Below are 18,841 nucleotides of genomic sequence, written 5' to 3' on the forward strand. Positions count from 1 at the left end.
GGACAGTTGCAGAATATATGTTTCTTTTTCATATCATGATACTATGTATCAATCTACAATTCTTTCTCATCTACCCTATCTCTCTAAAGTGTCAAATAATACATAGATTTCGTAGTTCTCATAATGAAAATTTCAATTTCTTGTCCTGGAGTAGGAATGTGATGAGATGTATGAAAGACACAATTGAACCTAATATATGGTTTGCAAACAATATAACAAAAAAACTAACGATAGAAAAATGCACGAAAAAGTTGGAAAACACACTAGCTATTTTGTAGTAATATTATTTAGTGTAAGAATGATTAGAAAACCCAAAACTTGATGCATTTACACTATCATAGAACAAAAGTTTAAAATAATTAAAACATATTGGAGATGCAGGGGATCGAACCCTGTACCTCTCGCATGCAAAGCGAGCGCTCTACCATTTGAGCTACATCCCCATTTAGAATAAACATTGAATTGTTAGAAATATCATCAATATCATTGGAAACAAAAATCATTTCATGCGTGTTTGTAACTTGTAAGGATCGTTTGCCCCAAGTCTAACTCAATTGCTTACATCTATTTATTCTACCTCGTAGCTTAATATATTTGTTTCAGCCATATTAAGATCTTTTCAAACTCCAAATTTTTTGTTTGTCATCAAATTTTATTCTAAACACTCTTGTAGAAGCAAAAGTTATAAATTAAACTTTGATGGAGCGAATAAAAAGGAGAATGAAAAATTTCTGCATGTATAATGTTTGATGTTTATGATATCATAGCCTCATTTGTCTTTACTTCATTATTTGGTATTGATGATAGTAGAGTGTCTGACTAAGTGCATGCACTTTTTTTTTTCGATCGGTGAACTATAATAATTGATAGTTTATCTTTACCCACACCATTTTAATTAGTGCATGTTTGGTTCTATATGGTGGGATCATATCATGGTGAGTTTAGTCAAATTTAGTTTAACTCAATTTTATGATGTTTGATTACTAAAATAAAATCACTTTCAACTGAGAAAATTGCTTATGCTTCATTCAAAATCAATTTTTAACATATAGTATATTGTCTAATTTACCTAATACTTTCATCAATTTATATCCTCGTATACATCATGATCACATATCAGCCTCTTAAATGAGGGAGACATATATATATGAACTGTAGCACTACCCAAGGATAGGCAACATATTACACAGTAATTTCTGGTCTTTCACTAATGAAAAACAAGTATTAATTACCATTTTAAATTAATATAGGGCTCTTACTCTCTAACGCTAGAAATTATTAGATAATTCTAAATTAGTGATCTAGATTAATTATAGTGCTCTTACTACCTAAATGATTTTTGCTCCGACACATTTACTTAAACTATGGGATAAGAGGGTCACAGTGTCCCTCTTAAGCTTCATGTAACCACCCTCTCCCGATTGTTCACCCCATGAATTCCTTATCAACCAGTACTTGCCATTTGCATCCTGATTATACCCAATTGCAATAATTGCATGGTTTAGGTAAGTTCCACACTCCCAAGTGAAAACTCCTTCTAGTAAAACCTAAATGCTTGTCCACTAGCACCAACGCCTACTGCAACAGGTTGGTTTGCCATTGCCTTCAGAAGTTGCTCCTCGTTCCTCGGAGGCACAATTTTGTAACCTCTAATCCTGACTACGGGTTTCACCATACCGATTGAGACATGGACCTTCTTTTCCATCGTAAGGGTATTCTGCTTCGGTTTGAAGACCATAACTTTGTATATAGTCGAGGTTTTTTTCATCATATTGTCCATGGCACCCATCAGTGCTGGCACAATTCAACTATTGTTGTTCGGACAATGAAACCAACTTGCCTGTTTTGATTTTGGTAATACCCTCCACAGCTGCCACAACCGCAAATGCCGAACAACTCCGCACAGAAAATTGCACATGACCCAAAGGAATTCCGATTCAAGAACAATATCAACACACACTAAAGTGAATAGAGTTTAGTGATCATCTAGTACTAGTATAAAGTAGTTTTACAGTCTCAAGTGACAACTAATAAGAAATTATTGTTAGTGTGACTTTTGTTGGAAATCAAGTGACAACTAATAAGAAATTATTGTTAGTGTGACTTTTGTTGGAAATCACCAGCACTATTTCCTTCTGTCACAATTACCACTAGCAAACATATTAATGACGAGGAACGCATTTTTGTTATGCTAATAATACTTTACTTGTTTTTCTATTCTGCTCAAACCTGGTTGAGGAAGTGTAAAACAAAAAAAAATGGGGATTAAAAGATTAGGACCTACTGGATTTATTTAATAATATCCACAATTTATGAATCTTTTTTTTAATAAACAGAAAACAGCAAGGTAAGACCATTCCATTTCTACAAAGTACTCACAAGTTCCATAGTTTTGGGTCCGCTAGCCCGATCATGATTTTCTTACCCTCAAAGGGAAAAATCTTTTCCTTTTTTGGCCAGTTCTGGGTGAGGAGGGATTCGAACCCCCGACACCGTGGTTCGTAGCCACATGCTCTAATCCTCTGAGCTACAGGCCCCACCCCATCATCTCCATTGGATATCTGTTCCCAGGAGTATCCTAAAAAATGGGAACATTTCCTCTCCCCAGCCTAAGAAGATGTGAAAGCGCCTCTCTTTATAAGAACGGTGCGTTCTGAGGTTAGACACTTAGCGAAAACGGAAAAATAAGAATAGAGAGTAGAAAAATGACAAAGAATTTTTAACATGAAAATACCCTTTCAATGTTAAAAGTAAAAACCACGGGACCAAGCCACTAAATATCTCCAGTATTTAAAAGTTGGATTACAATGATTCTCTCAATAAAGAGAATACCTCTCAACCTTACCCAACAAAGATGGATTATAATTCCTTTCAACTCTCACCAAATATGGTGAAAACTAGAACTCTCTTTTTCTAAAAAAAAAAGAATACAAGAACTTTCTTTCTCACTTTCACTCTTGCTTTGCTTCTAAGATGAGATGCCCCACCTCTTCACAAGTCTCCCTATTTATAGGAGAAGGATATGATTTCCTTCAAGAATAAGCAGTGGATACCAATAAATGAGTTACATTCACAAAGCTCCTTGTAACTCTAATATTCAATTTCCTAAGTGGAGTGTGTAAGTCTCAAGATCAAAGGAATCAATTCTAAGCCCTTGGAAAGTGCTCCACAACTTCCTATGCATGTCTTGGAATGTGCTTTTTAATTTCTCATCTATTTGAATTTTCATGTTTACTTGAATATGAACCAACCTTAGTTATGAAGAAATTTTCAACTTTGATGTTATCATTGTAAAACTAACATACTTATCATGCATATTATAGTTTGTGATTAAATGACCGTCTAAAACTTAGACATTCAGTACATAATCTATTTTCTCAAATAAATATCATATATTAAACATGTTTTCTCAAATAAATATCTTATATTAAACATGTTAGTATATATATATCACAGCTAGGTCTACGTTAACAATATATTGTAACCTATCATATTTTAGCAGAGTAGCAGACGATTATAATGGTAAAAGATAATTGATATGATATGTATCAATACATCATATATATTAATGTAATGCAGAATGTCTATACTATTGGTTTAATTTATGTTACACAAAGACTATATGAATGGAAGTAATCCTAACATCTCACGTTTTTTTGTCTGTTTATATGATTATTTTTCCTAATGAATTGAAACTTGAAGGGCATGATGGTTATTAATTCTACATATATTACTTAGTTTGATACAACAACATACCACATAGGCCTTGGTTCTTAATATTATTAACAGCTCCTCTCTTTCTCCAATGCAAGTTTGGCTCAATGTCACCGACCCTCATCTTATGGAAGCCAAGACTGTGGTTAATCTTGAAAGACCCTGGTTGAGTTGGTGGCTTATAGAGAAAGCCTGTGTGAGATGCAAGGAATTCTTCGTTAGTCAAATCAGCAAAATGTCAAGGCTTAAATTGCACCTCTTGTTTCCTTCGTTGTGTTTCTCTATGAACAACAAGTTCTCCTTGAATATCTGTTGGCGTTTGATCCTCTCTACACTGTCGGCATAAACACGGCCATGAAAGACCATCCACTCTTCATGCTGTGTGGCAATGGAAGATTCAGAGAGTGTGCGTGACATGGCACGAGATGTGCAACAAGTCCAGAAAAATATGAAAATGGTAACTATGGATTTTCTGTCTAGTGATATAGCCATTGCTCACAGAATACTAAGGACTCAATGGCGCAATGTCTTAACTGAATGGTTATTGGTGAAGAAGTGGTGTGAAAAGTTGAGAGGCAAATCGTGTATATTTAAGATGATACAGGTAATCAAGGTAAATCTGTAGAAATATGACACTTTATTATATTGTCAATCCTTGATTTATTAATTAATGGTTATTATTATTATAGTTTATTCTCTAAAGTGTACTGTCCTCCCTCATCTTAGAAGAGTCAAATCCAACATATTTAATTGATTGATTTAATCAATAATATATATATATATATATATATATATATAGAATATTTTAGTTAATTTATTATACTTTCTTTCGCAAAATATAAGTATTAATATAAAAACACATTATTATAAAAGGAAACTTTGCATGTAGTAGGAAATTTCAACAAATATATTTTGATTTGAAATAGTTAAGACTAGTATGTAAGATTATTTTAAAACTCATTTGACCACCCTTGCACACGATCCTTTTGTGGTTTTAACTTTATTGTTGGCTCTTCTACAAAGATTGATAATTAATATTTTTTCATTATTACAGGTACGTTTATGCATCTCTTTTCTTTCATCAATATTTTTCATCTCATTTTTCATATTTGTACTTCTCTGTTTTATTTTTATCTTCAACCACACCTTGCATGTCTCATTATTTTAATTTACTTATTTTGGCCTTATTTTTTAGTGTTGGACAATGGTGAAAGCATTGAAGATATATAAATATGAAGGGAATTTGTAGGTAAATTCGTATTATTTATTAAAATTTTAAAATTATATGTCTTTTTCTTCTAAAAATGGTGTTGTATGAATTCATTCTTAATTTCATATGTAACTTAGTGCCTTTTTATTTTATCTTCCTTTATGAAAAGTTTTAATATTTTTTACTTGATTTATATTTTTGGTTGATTTATTATGCGTGACTTTTTAATTATGCATTTGACTTGCTATTTAATATATTTAAAATCTACTCTAATTTATACTTAAAATCAAATCTAACATATAAAAAACTTATAATAATAATAATAATAATAATTAATAAAGGGATTTCCTAAATATTGTCGCATGAAAATCAATCGATTGAATCGGTTAAAGCTTTAATACGATTCTAAAATAATGTCAAGTGATTGATATGGAGAAGGAAAATATGTTGCTCAAGAATGGGTTCTTGTTAGCACCAAAATAGTTAGTTGACAAAGATTTAGTTGTCACCAACTGACGATTGACACAATAGCCAATAGCATAACAACTATATTTAGTCGGTGAGGAGTAAGAAGGGTTTATTTGGAATAGTGAGAGGATAAGGACCATTGTCTTGTATACAATTGCTCAAGGAGAGTGGATTGACAATGTTTACAAGAGACAATGTAATGCAATTGCTGAATCACATATTAAGTGATCCTCTAAAATCTAGGGATAATGGGTTAGGAGCCAAGAGTGATTCGTATATAGTCTTATCAATATAAATAAGCGAATGTTAGATGTAAAAAGGTCCACGACCATCACCAATAAAAAAAAAATCACCTTCTTCTTTTTTGCTCAATTTCACAATTCCTTTATTGGAGGATTTCATATTGGAGTATCTATAGTTACTATATATGGTTGGAATATCTATAGTTACTATTGATGGCTGCCCTTGCCAATGTGGTAGCTAGTGACAGAGCTACATCCAATAATCCTAATTTCATGTTGGAGGATTAATAACTATTAAATATGAATCACAAAGAGAGAAAAGGTTAGCTTGATGGAAAAAGATCATGGCCCGATAAGCCGATAACTTTATCTTGTTCCGTTGAGCTATGTGAACTTAATTATGAGAGAACGTTTATTTTTAAATTCCTAATTTTGCATCATTCTTAGACTGTTAGATTATTTGCATAAGGTGAATATGATCAAGACCATGTTTCTTTTTATTTTAGCCACTCAGCCAAAAAACTAACTTGTGATGAATTTATCCCTTGCACCCCTGTTGAGCCAAAAGTAATAATGATTTGTTTGAATAAACCCAAAGCCTAATTTTGATATCTTAACCTTGTTTTTGGGTTCTAAGAGAGCATAAGGGTTCCAAGTCATGATAAGTCCTTAATTTGGGAGATTGCTAGGTAATTTGCCTCAAAAAGTAAAGCAGCGCGCAATAAGGCACCCTCAAAAGCTTGTAAGCCCAAAGTATTCTTATATATATATATATATATATATTGCAAATATATATATATATATATATATAGATTGCAAATAAGGGTAGAAAAGATTTTGAAATAAGGACAGAAAAAGAGAGATGTCACAAGTGCCAAGAAGAAAAGTGTAGTTAGAGGAATAAAGGCTGAAAAACAAATAAGCCTAGGCAAAATAAGTGAAAGTTTTTCTAAGGATGCATGCTTTCTTATAATCCTAAGTTTTTTAAATCACAGAAAAACCATGATTTCTTGTTTAGCCAAGCCCCATTACAAGCTAATAAAAGTCCTTAGTGATCCACCAAATGTAAGTAAGAATAACTTTAATTCATATGAAGTGCAAAATTTGATAATCTTAATTGCAGGTCGTAGAATTTCAAACACTCACCTGAGACACTTGTGCGCAGAGAGAAACACTAACCTTGTGAGGAAAGTGAGACAAACCAACTTGATTGATTTCCAATACTAACTATTTTCATCTCGATGTTGTTTCTGCTTCCATTGTGAGATTATGACAAATGCAGAAAGAACCAGTTGAAAGAATTTGAAAAAAAAAATTGCAGATATTGAAAGTGTTGGAGCATTCGGAGTCTGCTCTCATTTTTGTTTTTGCTTAAGGACAAGCAAAATTTTTAATTTAGGGGATTTTGAGTTATTTTGATGATAAAAATATATTGAAAATATCTTTAAAAAAATTTATTTAGCAATTATTTTTGGCTTAAATGATAAGAATTGATATTTTTATTATTTATGTCTTGCAGATATAAAAAGGATGGATTAAAAGAGAAAAAGATCGAGAAAATATCAAAAATATGAATAAGAAAGATTTTCACATTAGGCCCAAGTCCACTCCAGCAACTATAAGAAGGGAGTCAAGCCAAGGGAGAAACACACAACCCACACACTAGGTTTATCCCTTAGGTCTAGTAGGGGAAATTTTATCTCATTCTTTCTTTCACCCCCTCTCATTGTAAAGTTTTCATGGCCATGAGTGGTTAAACCCCTAGTTAGGGCCTGACAGGCCTAAAAGCCAAAGCGATGTATGATGTACTATTCACTATTTATCAATGCAATATCAGGTGTTTTCTATTCTATTATCTTTTCTGCCTTTATCTTGCATTATTCATCTTTATATTCTTTTAGAGATTAGATGCTCGGGAAAGGGTAACTTCTAAATAAGATTTAAAGAAAATATGCATGCATTAGTTTTAGGGGTTAGACGCTCGGAAGAGAGTAACTTCTAATAGAACAAAAAGAAATGATTTCATAAGAAAGTCATTGCTAGACATAGAATGATTATTTTATGCCCATGCATTCTTGCAAACATCTAGAATTCATACTTCATGCATTTTATTTGTTGAGTCTTTGCAAAGGAATTTGAGAGATAGATAAATAAAATAGGCTTGTCGTCGTGAGGAATCAGGGGCAAGTAAGTGAACAAATATGGGTAAAATAGAATCACTTAAATTGATAAAGAAAAATCATAAACTCATACATCACAGGCAAACAGACATGTTAGGTCCCAACATTATCACGCTCTGATTTTCTTTTATTTTTATCTTTTATTTTTCTTATCTTATTTTTTTATCTTTATATTAATCTTTTATTTTTCTTATCTTTTACTTTTATTTTCTTATTTTCTTTATCTTCTATTTTGATCTTTAAATCTTTATCTTATCTATTTTCTTATCTTTATTTTAAATTCTTTATCTATTGCTTTTAAATTGCATTTGCATTAATCTAAGTACAAACAAAGTCCCTGTGGATTCGACACTCGGACTTTCAAGTACTTTACTACTTGTGACAATTTGGTACACTTGTCAATGAGTTAACAAGAATTGTGTGGACAATAAGGGAGAAACCCCTAGCAACACATTAACCTTGATGTTGGAGATGGCTCAACCTATCCCTTCAATCATTCGCTAGCAAATGGAAATGGGGTTTATGACATTATGCAATAGATCTCCAAACAGTCATGCAACATAGTGAAGCCTATGGTGATGAATGAAATTCAGAAGACCAAAGAAGAGGAATGTCGTCAACATGGCCCGTTAAAGGCGACGACTAACTCTTTATTTAGGGTTCAGCCAAGCTAGCCTTTAGTGATTAGGCCTCTGATGGGCGTTGAGGTGTATTGGCCTCCCTCAATGCAGTTTAGGATTGTGCAAGTGGTCGAGTGTCCACCTAATGCGATTGGCCAATTTGTTTGCCACCAATGTAAGGATGATCATGGGTCAGTTTGGTTTAGATTTGAGGGAAAGTAAAATTTGAACCAATTGATTTTAGTTGGTTCCGATTTAAGAACTTTTTTTGTGTAACTCAAACCAACTAGTTGATTAACATGTTTGTTCAATTTGAGTCATCGGATATCTGACCAACTTTTTAATTAAAAATAGTTTGAAAAAAAAACATAGTTTTGTCACAAATTTGATAAATAATGCTCTCATAAAATAATGTTCTCATAAAATAATGTAAATAATAGCGTAAATTGTAAGAAATATCACATGGTTAATTGATTAAACCATAAAAATGCATCTATATATAATAATAAAAATGACATAAACCAAATTATCCAATACAAACCTTGATTTTGAAGGCAAATTAAAGTGAAACACAATGAAAAGACTTACAAGAACACAATATTAATTAAGTTAAGCATTAAAAAAAAATAAAAAAAAAATAATCAATATATAGTTAAGGTTTGGTTCAAGTTTGAAAAGTGTGAATGTGATACTTGAACCAATCAACATTAGATTGCAATTAGTTTGGTTTGGGTTGAACTTGAACAAAAAAAAATTCAAATCAATCTAATTGGTTCGGTTCAAATTGTCTGGTTCATTAGATTATTTTGAATCAATGAACACCCCTACACTAGTGACCGAAAGTCACACAATGGGAGACGTTGCCTAAACCATGTAGGTTATCAGTTATCCCCCTAGTTTAAGGTCTTTAATGAATGATCAAATTTTGTTTTGGATTTCTAATAAATTTTGTTGTTGTTTTGATTCTCTAATATATTGAAACTTTTATTTTGAGTTTGTGTCATCACTTAAATAATGACATATCATCTTATAAACTAATATTTCTAACATTATCAAACACTTGTAATGATATCACGTCATCACCTAACTCATAATAAAAACTTTAAACAGAAAATTTAACCTATCAGGAACTCGAAATAATGAAAAAATTTAATAAGGACTCAAAATAAATTTTGATAAAAAGCTTTTATAGAGACTAATATTGACTTTTGAAAATTCTAAAGAAATAAAAACATATTTTATCCTTTCAAATATTGTGCATATTTTTTACATAACTCTTTTATATTTATTTTATATTTTTTTATTAAGATGAAACGTACTACGTGAGAGTTTTTTTTTTTTTTTTTACTGCAATTACGTGAGAGTTATTTTCATGAGAACAATTTAAGAATAAAATATAAATTTTATATGATCAACAAAAAGCTGGTCCAATTATATTAGTGAGTTTAAAGTAAGTTATATTTTTTTTTTCTAAATTAATTAATATAAGGTAAGAGGTCATTAGACGATGAATTATTATTTTTACAAATGAAAGGCCTATTATTTCTTGCATTCCAACGCACGCAATATTTTTCTAATTCACGCAAAAAAATAAACATGTATACGTGTTTGTGTTTATGGAAGAAAAAAAATATTGATGAAAAGTCTTTAGAGACAAAAGAAAACTCAGCCAAACAAAGCCTGACCCTGATTTGCGGGGAAATTGAGCCAATAAGACAAAAATGAGAAAAACGAATAGTATTGACTTGCATTAGATTTTGTGATGTAAGGGAACCGAACGAGAACACGAAGGAAAAAAAGCTTGAAGATTAATCTTCCCTATTGGATTGGTTTATCGCCAAAAGATTTCATCACAAAAGAGACAGCAAATCAATTTAACGAACTGTAATTAGAGGACTGAAATATTTAGAAGTTGTAAACATATAATAATAATAATAATAATAATAATAATAATAATATGAAAATATGAAATTGTAAAATTGACTTGATAATAAAAGAATAGAGGAGAAAAGAAAATGCGGGGATTTTGATTCTTCCGCAAAAGTTAATAACAAGTACCGTTTGTGAAACGTATAATTAATTTGCTTGATTGCCGGATAATGGAGAGTTCTATTGCGGTGATGTATGATACATGACATAACCTAGCGGGCACGCTGGGGCAGAAGCCGTGTTTGTCACTGACAAAATTTGCATGAGAAACTGTAATCTCCAACTTCTATATAAACCTTCAATGCATGCTCACAAATAACCATTCAGTTGAAGACATTGCTAGTGAGCACTTACTATTCTGTGAGCAATGGCTTTAACACTAGACAAAAAATCTGTTGGTACCTTTTTCATGCTTTTCTTGACATGCATATGTCGTGCCTCGTCACGCACTCTCTCTGAGTCTTCCATTGCCACACAGCATGAAGAGTGGATGGCCATGCACGACCGTGTTTACGCTGACAGTGCAGAGAAGGACAGGCGCCAGCAGATATTCAAGGAGAATTTGGAGTTCATAGAGAAACACAACAACGAAGGAAAAAAGAGGTACAATTTAAGCCTAAACAGTTTTGCTGATTTGACTAACGAAGAATTCGTTGCTTCTCACACGGGAGCTCTCTATAAGCCACCAACTCAACTAGGGTCGTTCAAGATTAACCACAGTCTTGGCTTCCATAAGATGAGTGTCGGTGACATTGAGGCAAGCTTGGATTGGAGAAAGAGAGGAGCTGTTAATGATATTAAGAACCAAGGCAGATGTGGTACGTCGTAATTGTGTCAAACTAATTAATATAGATTTATTAGTAACAATCACGCATTTCAAATTTCAATTCATTAGCGGGGGAAAATAACCATTTATTAGCAGACGAAAAAATGTGAAAGATTAGGATTACTTGTTGATAATAGTATCCACATTGTGATTTGGAAGAGGTGATGAGTTTTAGTAAATCTGGAATGAGGATTAGTTTCATAATCGATACAAATATATAATCCAAGTTTATAAGATAAAATAGTGATTTTATCATAGAACCAAATGTCCTAGTTACTTTGGTTAAAAAAATATAGTATAGCTAGACATATATTATACTAATATTTGATCATTTTGATGCATTGATTATATATATCAATTTTCAGTACATACCATTAGAGTTGTCTGTTAGTATATGATGCATTAGATAGTAATAACAGCAGTTTAATTTCGGTTATTAGATAACTAACAAAGGCTAATTAATTTAATGCCAAAATATCAATACATGAAATATGTTATATATATATATATATATATATATATATATATATATATATATATATATATTGTACGTGTATTGTTCTTGAATCACAGTTCTTTAATTTGGGTAATATTTGAATGTGATTTGGCGTGCAGGGAGTTGCTGGGCATTTTCAGCTGTGGCAGCTGTTGAGGGAATCAACCAAATAAAAAATGGCCAGTTGGTTTCATTGTCTGAGCAAAATTTGGTGGATTGTGCCAGCAATGACGGGTGCCATGGACAATACGTGGAAAAAGCCTTCGACTATATTCGTGACTATGGTCTTGCAAATGAAGAAGAATACCCTTACGTGGAAACAGTTGGAACTTGTAGTGGCAATTCCAACCCTGCAATTCAGATCAGAGGTTACCAAAGTGTAACTCCCCAGAACGAGGAGCAACTTCTAACTGCAGTGGCCTCTCAACCTGTCTCGGTGCTCCTTGAAGCCAAGGGACAAGGGTTTCAGTTTTACTCAGGAGGAGTTTTCAGTGGCGAGTGTGGAACTGAACTTAACCATGCAGTTACCATTGTTGGGTATGGTGAGGAGGCTGAGGGAAAATACTGGCTCATAAGGAATTCATGGGGCAAAAGTTGGGGTGAGGGTGGTTACATGAAGCTTATGAGGGACACTGGTAACCCTCAAGGTCTTTGCGGCATTAACATGCAAGCCTCTTATCCGTTTCTTTAAATATGTGTTAGAGCACATTACCCTAAAATAAAAAAATATTATTAAGTTAATTAATCCACCAGTAATCCTTATGTAATGCTGCAATGTACGTAGCATCTATGAGATCATGATCTTAGATCAGATCATATGTTTACCACATTATATTCGTTAAGAGAAAAATTTATTGACTACCACTTGTAATTTTCTATACATCTTTTATAATTTTACTGTTTGATCAGTCTATTCGAACACCACAAGCCCCTTTATATTTAGATTTCAGCGTAAATGATTCTACTAAACACAATCAAGTTAATTAATCGATATTCGTTGGCGGCGTCAAGCCGTTTATCTAAGTAAAATTACATTAGCTTCAACTTAATGAAGATAGAAGCACATCCGAAAACAAATTGGACCTTTCTTTAAAACTATCACGAAAATGATTCTTTTAAAAAATATGTGTATCTATATATTTCTATTACGTTTAACAATTGACAAAAAAGACTAATTCAAAATTATTCGAAAACATTAGAAATATTTAAAACTTCTAAAATAAAGAACCAAATATGTATTTTAACAACGTTGCTTTAAAACCATTTTTGAATGTACTTAAGAACCGTCGTACTATGTTAATTTTAGAGTAATGTTAGCGAATGGTATTGTTCTTGGAAAAGAATGAATAAATTATTTAAATGATATTTGTTCTAGTTTTACCGCCAGGCAAGTATATATGACAAAAAGATCAAATGGCTTATATAACTACTACGTTGTCATTAAATCTCCCTTTCCCCATAATCACACTCTACAAAGATGGATAACTAAGAATTCTATATTGCTCACAGGACGGAACCAGGAAAAATTATCAGGGGACGAAAATTTAATACATGTTAAAGAAAATGAAAAGTGACTAATTTTTACTATTGATAGTTGCCTAAAATTTTGTCAAATAATAAACAATATTGCATATATCATATAAAAGTAAATATAACAATAAATAAAAATCATTTACTTCTTATTTCTTTTAATTAAAAGATCATTCATCATTTTACAAACTTGTTTTGAATAATATAAGACGAGGATAAAATATATGAAATTATTGACTTCTTTATTCTTAAAGAATGAAGAAGGAGTTTTTTTAAATTGTCATACTTTAGTACATTATAAAATTAATATATTACAGCTAAAATTAATTTATCTACTAAATTTTAAATATTATCAATCCTTAGATGACAATAAATAAAATTATTTTTAAAAAAAATTAAAATCAATTAGAAAAAATTTAAATTATAGTGTAACGTGTATCTATAAAGAAAAAAGATAATTAAAAGAAATTAAACTAGCAATCCAAATCCTATAAGGTATATTTATCAATAGATAAAACTTATTATATATTTTATATGTTTTGAGTTTTGATAATTAGACAGAAAACATATAAAATAAACTAATGAAGTATATTTTTTTGGTTTAGAAAAAAAAGTATATTAATATTATTGATTTTTTTTTTAAAACATAAAACACTAAAACCGTAAAAATCTAAAAAGGGGTGCACTAAGGGAGCAGCAGCATGAGTAAACGTGGACACATAATTGAAAGGAGCAGGGGAGAGGGGGCGACAACATAAAATTCAAAAAGGAGAATATATTATACATGTGTTTTTATACATACCTTAAGAACATCCTGGGAGTTCAGGGAGGTTACTACCCCTGTTTGGATGCACATAGTTTCGTCCCTGATTGTTCACATTCATTAGATATTAATAACCTGACTTGCCTTCTCCAAACCAATTTGGAAGTGAATAGTATTTCTTTGAAATTGTTAGAGCATAACAACTTTGGTATTGGATTACATTGCAAGTGTGAAGCAAGAGGTCTCCCATTGGATAGAAATAAGTATGTTAAGTAATATATAAATGAGAAGGATACTTTGTTTTGAGTTGGCTTGTGATCTCAAATTTACTTGACTCATTGATAGAGACTTTCCTTATTTTTCACCTTCCGTATCCTTCAGTGACATGTTTTTGTTTCTTATTTTACACATTTTATTTCATCGTTTTAATTAATTTGATATCATCAGTATAGAAAAATACACTTAATATTTCATCAATCACTCATAGATTCTTATGCTATTAACTTTGTTTAATGACATATAATTATATCTGTGAATCCTGAAAAGAACAATTATTTTTATCATGTTGAATAACATTAAGTAATGAGATATTGAATTGTAAGTATGAAATTGAGAATTTTAAAATTTGAAATGGAATGCATTATGAATTATAAGAATGATTTTGCAATCTAATTATATTTTTTGGGGTCCATGTTAATTAGAATCTTAATTAGTTATAGTAATTAGTAGGATAACAACTTCGGTTAGTTATGCTTTTTAGGTATTTGTTAGGTTTTTTATTAAAAAAAAATTAGTTTGTTAATTTTTTTATTGGAAATTTTAATTGGGAGAATTTGAATTTGTGACTTTTTTTTTCTTTAATCTTCCTCAATCACTAGTCAATCTTATATCTCTAAGATTGAGTTACCCCAATGAGATAACATGATGTGATTTGTATGTCTTAGGAGAAAAAGAATTGTTCACTAAATATATTCTTAATCTATATGTTTGGTAGAGGAGAAACTGAAAGGATAAGGAGAGATGTAAAAATATTTTTGTTTGTTTAGTAAACAAGATTGTGAAAACATTTTTAAAATTTGAAACTCACTTATATTATTTCTCACCTATTTTTATTCACCCCTCTATCTATCTCATCATATCTTCTTTATTTAAATACCTGTCATGTAAATAGTTTTTGTGGGGTTTTATTGAGTTTATAAGGGGGGCATGTTAAGTTTTGTCAATTTGTTTTTGTTGAGTAATCAATACTCTCACAAACAAAATTTCTCACACCCACAAAAGATTATGAGAACACAACAAAGATTATATCATAGAAAAAATAATAACAAACACAAGAATTTAAGGTGGTTTGACACCTCTTGCCTATGTTCACGAAACCGTCTCAAAAGCATTTCCTTATTATAAAAATGATTATAAGATTGTAACCTACCGCAAATAGTGTATCACTCTACAAACCTGAGTACCTCACTCAATGATTACAAGTAATGATAACACTTTCACACAAAAATATTTTTCTCTCAACAAAGTAACTTTATTTCACAATCTCTCTTTTCATGCACTCTCTCTTCATGTGTTGTTTCTCCACTAATTTTCTTCTCGATTTATAGTGAAAATTGTTACCAACTATAATAAATAAGTTCTCTTGGAAGTTGAAACAAAAATAACTTTCAATGCATTCATTCAAATAAGTTTTATCTAATAAAATGTAATCTCATACTTTGCATTTAAACCACTTAAACCTTAGTGATAAAAATTTAATTCTCACTATGCAAATCTTTTGACTTTGAACTCTAGAGTTGCAAGCTTTATCATACATCATTTTTTTTATTGTAAGCCTTTTGGTGGTATCTATCTTGCCTCACACATCTTGTGTGGGTAGTTTGAAATAAAAGTTTCATTTTGGCTTTTCAAGAGAAAAAAAAAACTTAGAATCAAGTATATGAACTAAAGCATAAAGCTCAACACACATTAACATCATATCAACGTTCATTAACAACATTAAGTTTGTTTTTAAGCAATAAAGACCATAATGAACTTGAAAGTGCTTGTATAGGAGCTAAAATGGGCGATTTTAAGTGTAGAGACTAAAAGGTAAAAATTGTACAACTATGATATAGCCATCAAAATGGACCAAAATTCATTGGCCATCCTAGGCCACCAAGGATATGGATCGGGTTGGGTTGAAAAAAATTAAAGTCATTTCAATTATTCCAAAAATTCTAACCTGATCACTTATGATCTCACCCACCGAGTTGAATTGGAGGTGGACTAGATTGAGCACTAGGTTGTCCACCTATTACACTTTTTTTTATATATTTTCCATTTCAATAAATTGAGATGTCATTTGTCATGATGATTACTATTTGTATTTTGATTTTCTTCACTCCATTATAAAAAAATTGATTATAAGTTGTACTTCATTATTATTAAAACATTTTTTTTTTCAAATAATGATTCTTTATTTTGTTTAGATAATTAATATGTTTAACTCACCCATCCTTCATGAGTCAAATAACATTTTTAAGATTTACCAAATGAGTTGAGTTGACCTACCTTTTAAGGGAGTCAAGATGGGTTGGTATGACTAGGGGTGGGTAAGCGGGTTGGCTCGCTCTGCGTAAGGCCCGCCCGCATTGATAGCGGACTGGGCCAATCTGTCCCATTTCTTACACGGACCAACTAAATTGGTCCGTCCCCGTCCCACGGACCCCGCGGGTCAAACAGGTCGGTCCGCGGGCCTAGTTTTAAAAGAATTTTAATTTTAATAAAAATATAATACAATCAAATTAAGTTCAATACAAAGGTAAATAAAATCTCAATAATTAGTCAATTACATCAATAAAATAAATAATGTCTTAACAAAAGAAAATCCAAGCAATAAATCTAAAATATGAAATTTAAACATCTTCAACAACAAATGATTCCATATTTGAAATAGCTTGAGTCTTCTCCATCTTCATATCTTCATCTTATTTTCCTAAAACTCGAAATAATAATAAATATTAGAATAAAGTCAAATTAAGTGATTAAAAGACAATAATTATTACATATTATTTACCCTACATATCAAATACTAGTAACCGATTTTTAGTATATATCAAGGCTTGTACGTTGTCAACAAGAAGCCTAGTTCGATATTTGTTAAGCACACGTGAGGAGAAAAAATGTTCTTAGCCTGCTACAACGGCTAAATATGATATGAGCTATTTTTTTAATAAAAATATATTGAAATATCTTTAAAAATATTTATTTAGTAATTATTTTTTACTTAAATGATAAGAATTGATATTTTTATTATTTATGACTTTCAAATATGAAAATGATAGATTAAAAGAGAAAAAAATCGAGAAAATATCAAAAAAGAAGAATTTTAGGAGGTTATCACTTATCTTTTTTATCTTAATCTTTTATTTTTCTTATCTTATCCTTTTTTATCTTTCTCATCTTTTAATTTAAATTTTTATATCTTTATCTTATCTAATATATTTCTTTATCTGTTATTTTAAAAGAAAAATTTAAAGTGAAAAAGAGAAAATCAAACCAAATATAATTGGGTCAAGATCACACAAATTAAATCTAATGCGGGCTGCGGGCAACCCGCAGACTCCGCGGGCTAAACCTGCATAGTCTGCGGGTTAAGCGGGGCGAGCCAAAAAATATGACATAACCATGAACAGTTTAAAAAAATTGGTCCGTAATCCGCGCGGACCACAGGCCCCGCGAGTCAGTCCATGGACTTGAACCCGTTTACCCACCCCTAGGTATGACCCATTTTAACATTTTTAATTAAGAGGTCCAAAAGCCTAATTAAAAAACAACAACTTTCAATTAACTTTCTTTAGGCTACTTCCCCTTCTCATTTTCTTAATATAAAAACCTTCTTATTTATTTTTAAATTTTATTTTCTTTAATAAGAAAATTTGCACGATACTATACTACAATTTCAGGATATTGAAAAAAATTAAAAATTAATAATAGATTCTATTATTAAATGTGTTTGGCCTAATCTTTATTACGTGTGTTTGACCTAAATATTCAAAAGTCTCACAATCTTCCAAATTAATAATAAATTCTATTAAATATGTTTGATCTAACCTTTATTATATGTGTTTTACCTATATAATCAAAAGTCTCAAAATGTGTTTTACCTAAATCTTGAAAAGTCCCAAAATCTTCATACTAAAGTACAATTTCAATAATTTAGAAATGAAATTAAATCCATTAATTGTCCTCTCAACTCTTAATCAAATAGTATTTTGTTTGAATGAAAAAAATATTTTTTAAAAGAATTAACTGTATTTCCAAATGAGTTTTAATTTTTAAATCACTTAATTAAAATATTTATAACATACAGAATAAAAAATTCATATAAAATTTAGTATTTAATTTGCAAAATATGATTTATATATAATGTCTGTATGAGTTGAATTTAAATATATTTACTTATTATGAATTAATCATGTAAAATATAAAAATAGTTAAACACAAACTTAACCAAAGGGATAAAACGCACTAACATGTGATGTTGAATATATTTAACAAATAGAAAAACATTATTTAGAAAAATTACTGCTTTGAACCTTAATGCAGTGCAAAAAATCAATCTTTCACCCAACAAGTGAGAGCATATTCATTTTAAAAAATCTTTTGTATTTGTGACTGTATCAAAAAATAAAACAAATGAATGATATAAATAATCATATAGTACATTATCACGTGTCAATAGTGTCACGTTAATTTTGTAATATTTTTAGTATGATATGAATGAGAGAGATAAAAGTGTTTTATAATTGAACTTATATTATTTTAATATTAAAATTTTAAAAAATAAACACACACAACACATGTGGTAGTACAAAGTAC

General features: G+C 30.6%; 1 protein-coding gene and 2 non-coding genes across 3 annotated transcripts; 1 reads left to right on the plus strand and 2 right to left on the minus strand.

The window, feature by feature from the left end:
• Positions 1-370: 370 nt before the first annotated feature.
• TRNAA-UGC (transfer RNA alanine (anticodon UGC)) lies at positions 371-443 on the minus strand. The gene has a single exon. It is a non-coding gene; the product is annotated as a tRNA-Ala (tRNA).
• Positions 444-2,463: 2,020 nt separating this feature from the next.
• Positions 2,464-2,542, minus strand: TRNAR-ACG (transfer RNA arginine (anticodon ACG)). Its single transcript has one exon. It is a non-coding gene; the product is annotated as a tRNA-Arg (tRNA).
• An 8,133-nt stretch (positions 2,543-10,675) lies between these two features.
• Positions 10,676-12,588, plus strand: LOC100803704 (ervatamin-B). The gene is made up of 2 exons (XM_003529318.4): positions 10,676-11,181; positions 11,805-12,588. Exons 1-2 carry the CDS (start codon positions 10,731-10,733, stop codon positions 12,374-12,376), a joined length of 1,023 nt encoding a protein of 340 aa, XP_003529366.1. The 5' UTR covers positions 10,676-10,730; the 3' UTR covers positions 12,377-12,588.
• Positions 12,589-18,841: the final 6,253 nt, after the last annotated feature.

This window comes from Glycine max, chromosome 7, assembly GCF_000004515.6.
Source record: "Glycine max cultivar Williams 82 chromosome 7, Glycine_max_v4.0, whole genome shotgun sequence".
In the NCBI taxonomy this organism is placed as follows: Eukaryota; Viridiplantae; Streptophyta; class Magnoliopsida; order Fabales; family Fabaceae; genus Glycine; species Glycine max.

Coding starts and splice junctions, on each gene's coding strand:
- LOC100803704 (XM_003529318.4), top strand. CDS start 10,731: ATGGCTTTAACACTAGACAAAAAATCTGTTGGTACCTTTTTCATGCTT. Junction 11,182..11,804: donor TAAGAACCAAGGCAGATGTG/GTACGTCGTAAT, acceptor TTTGGCGTGCAG/GGAGTTGCTGGGCATTTTCA.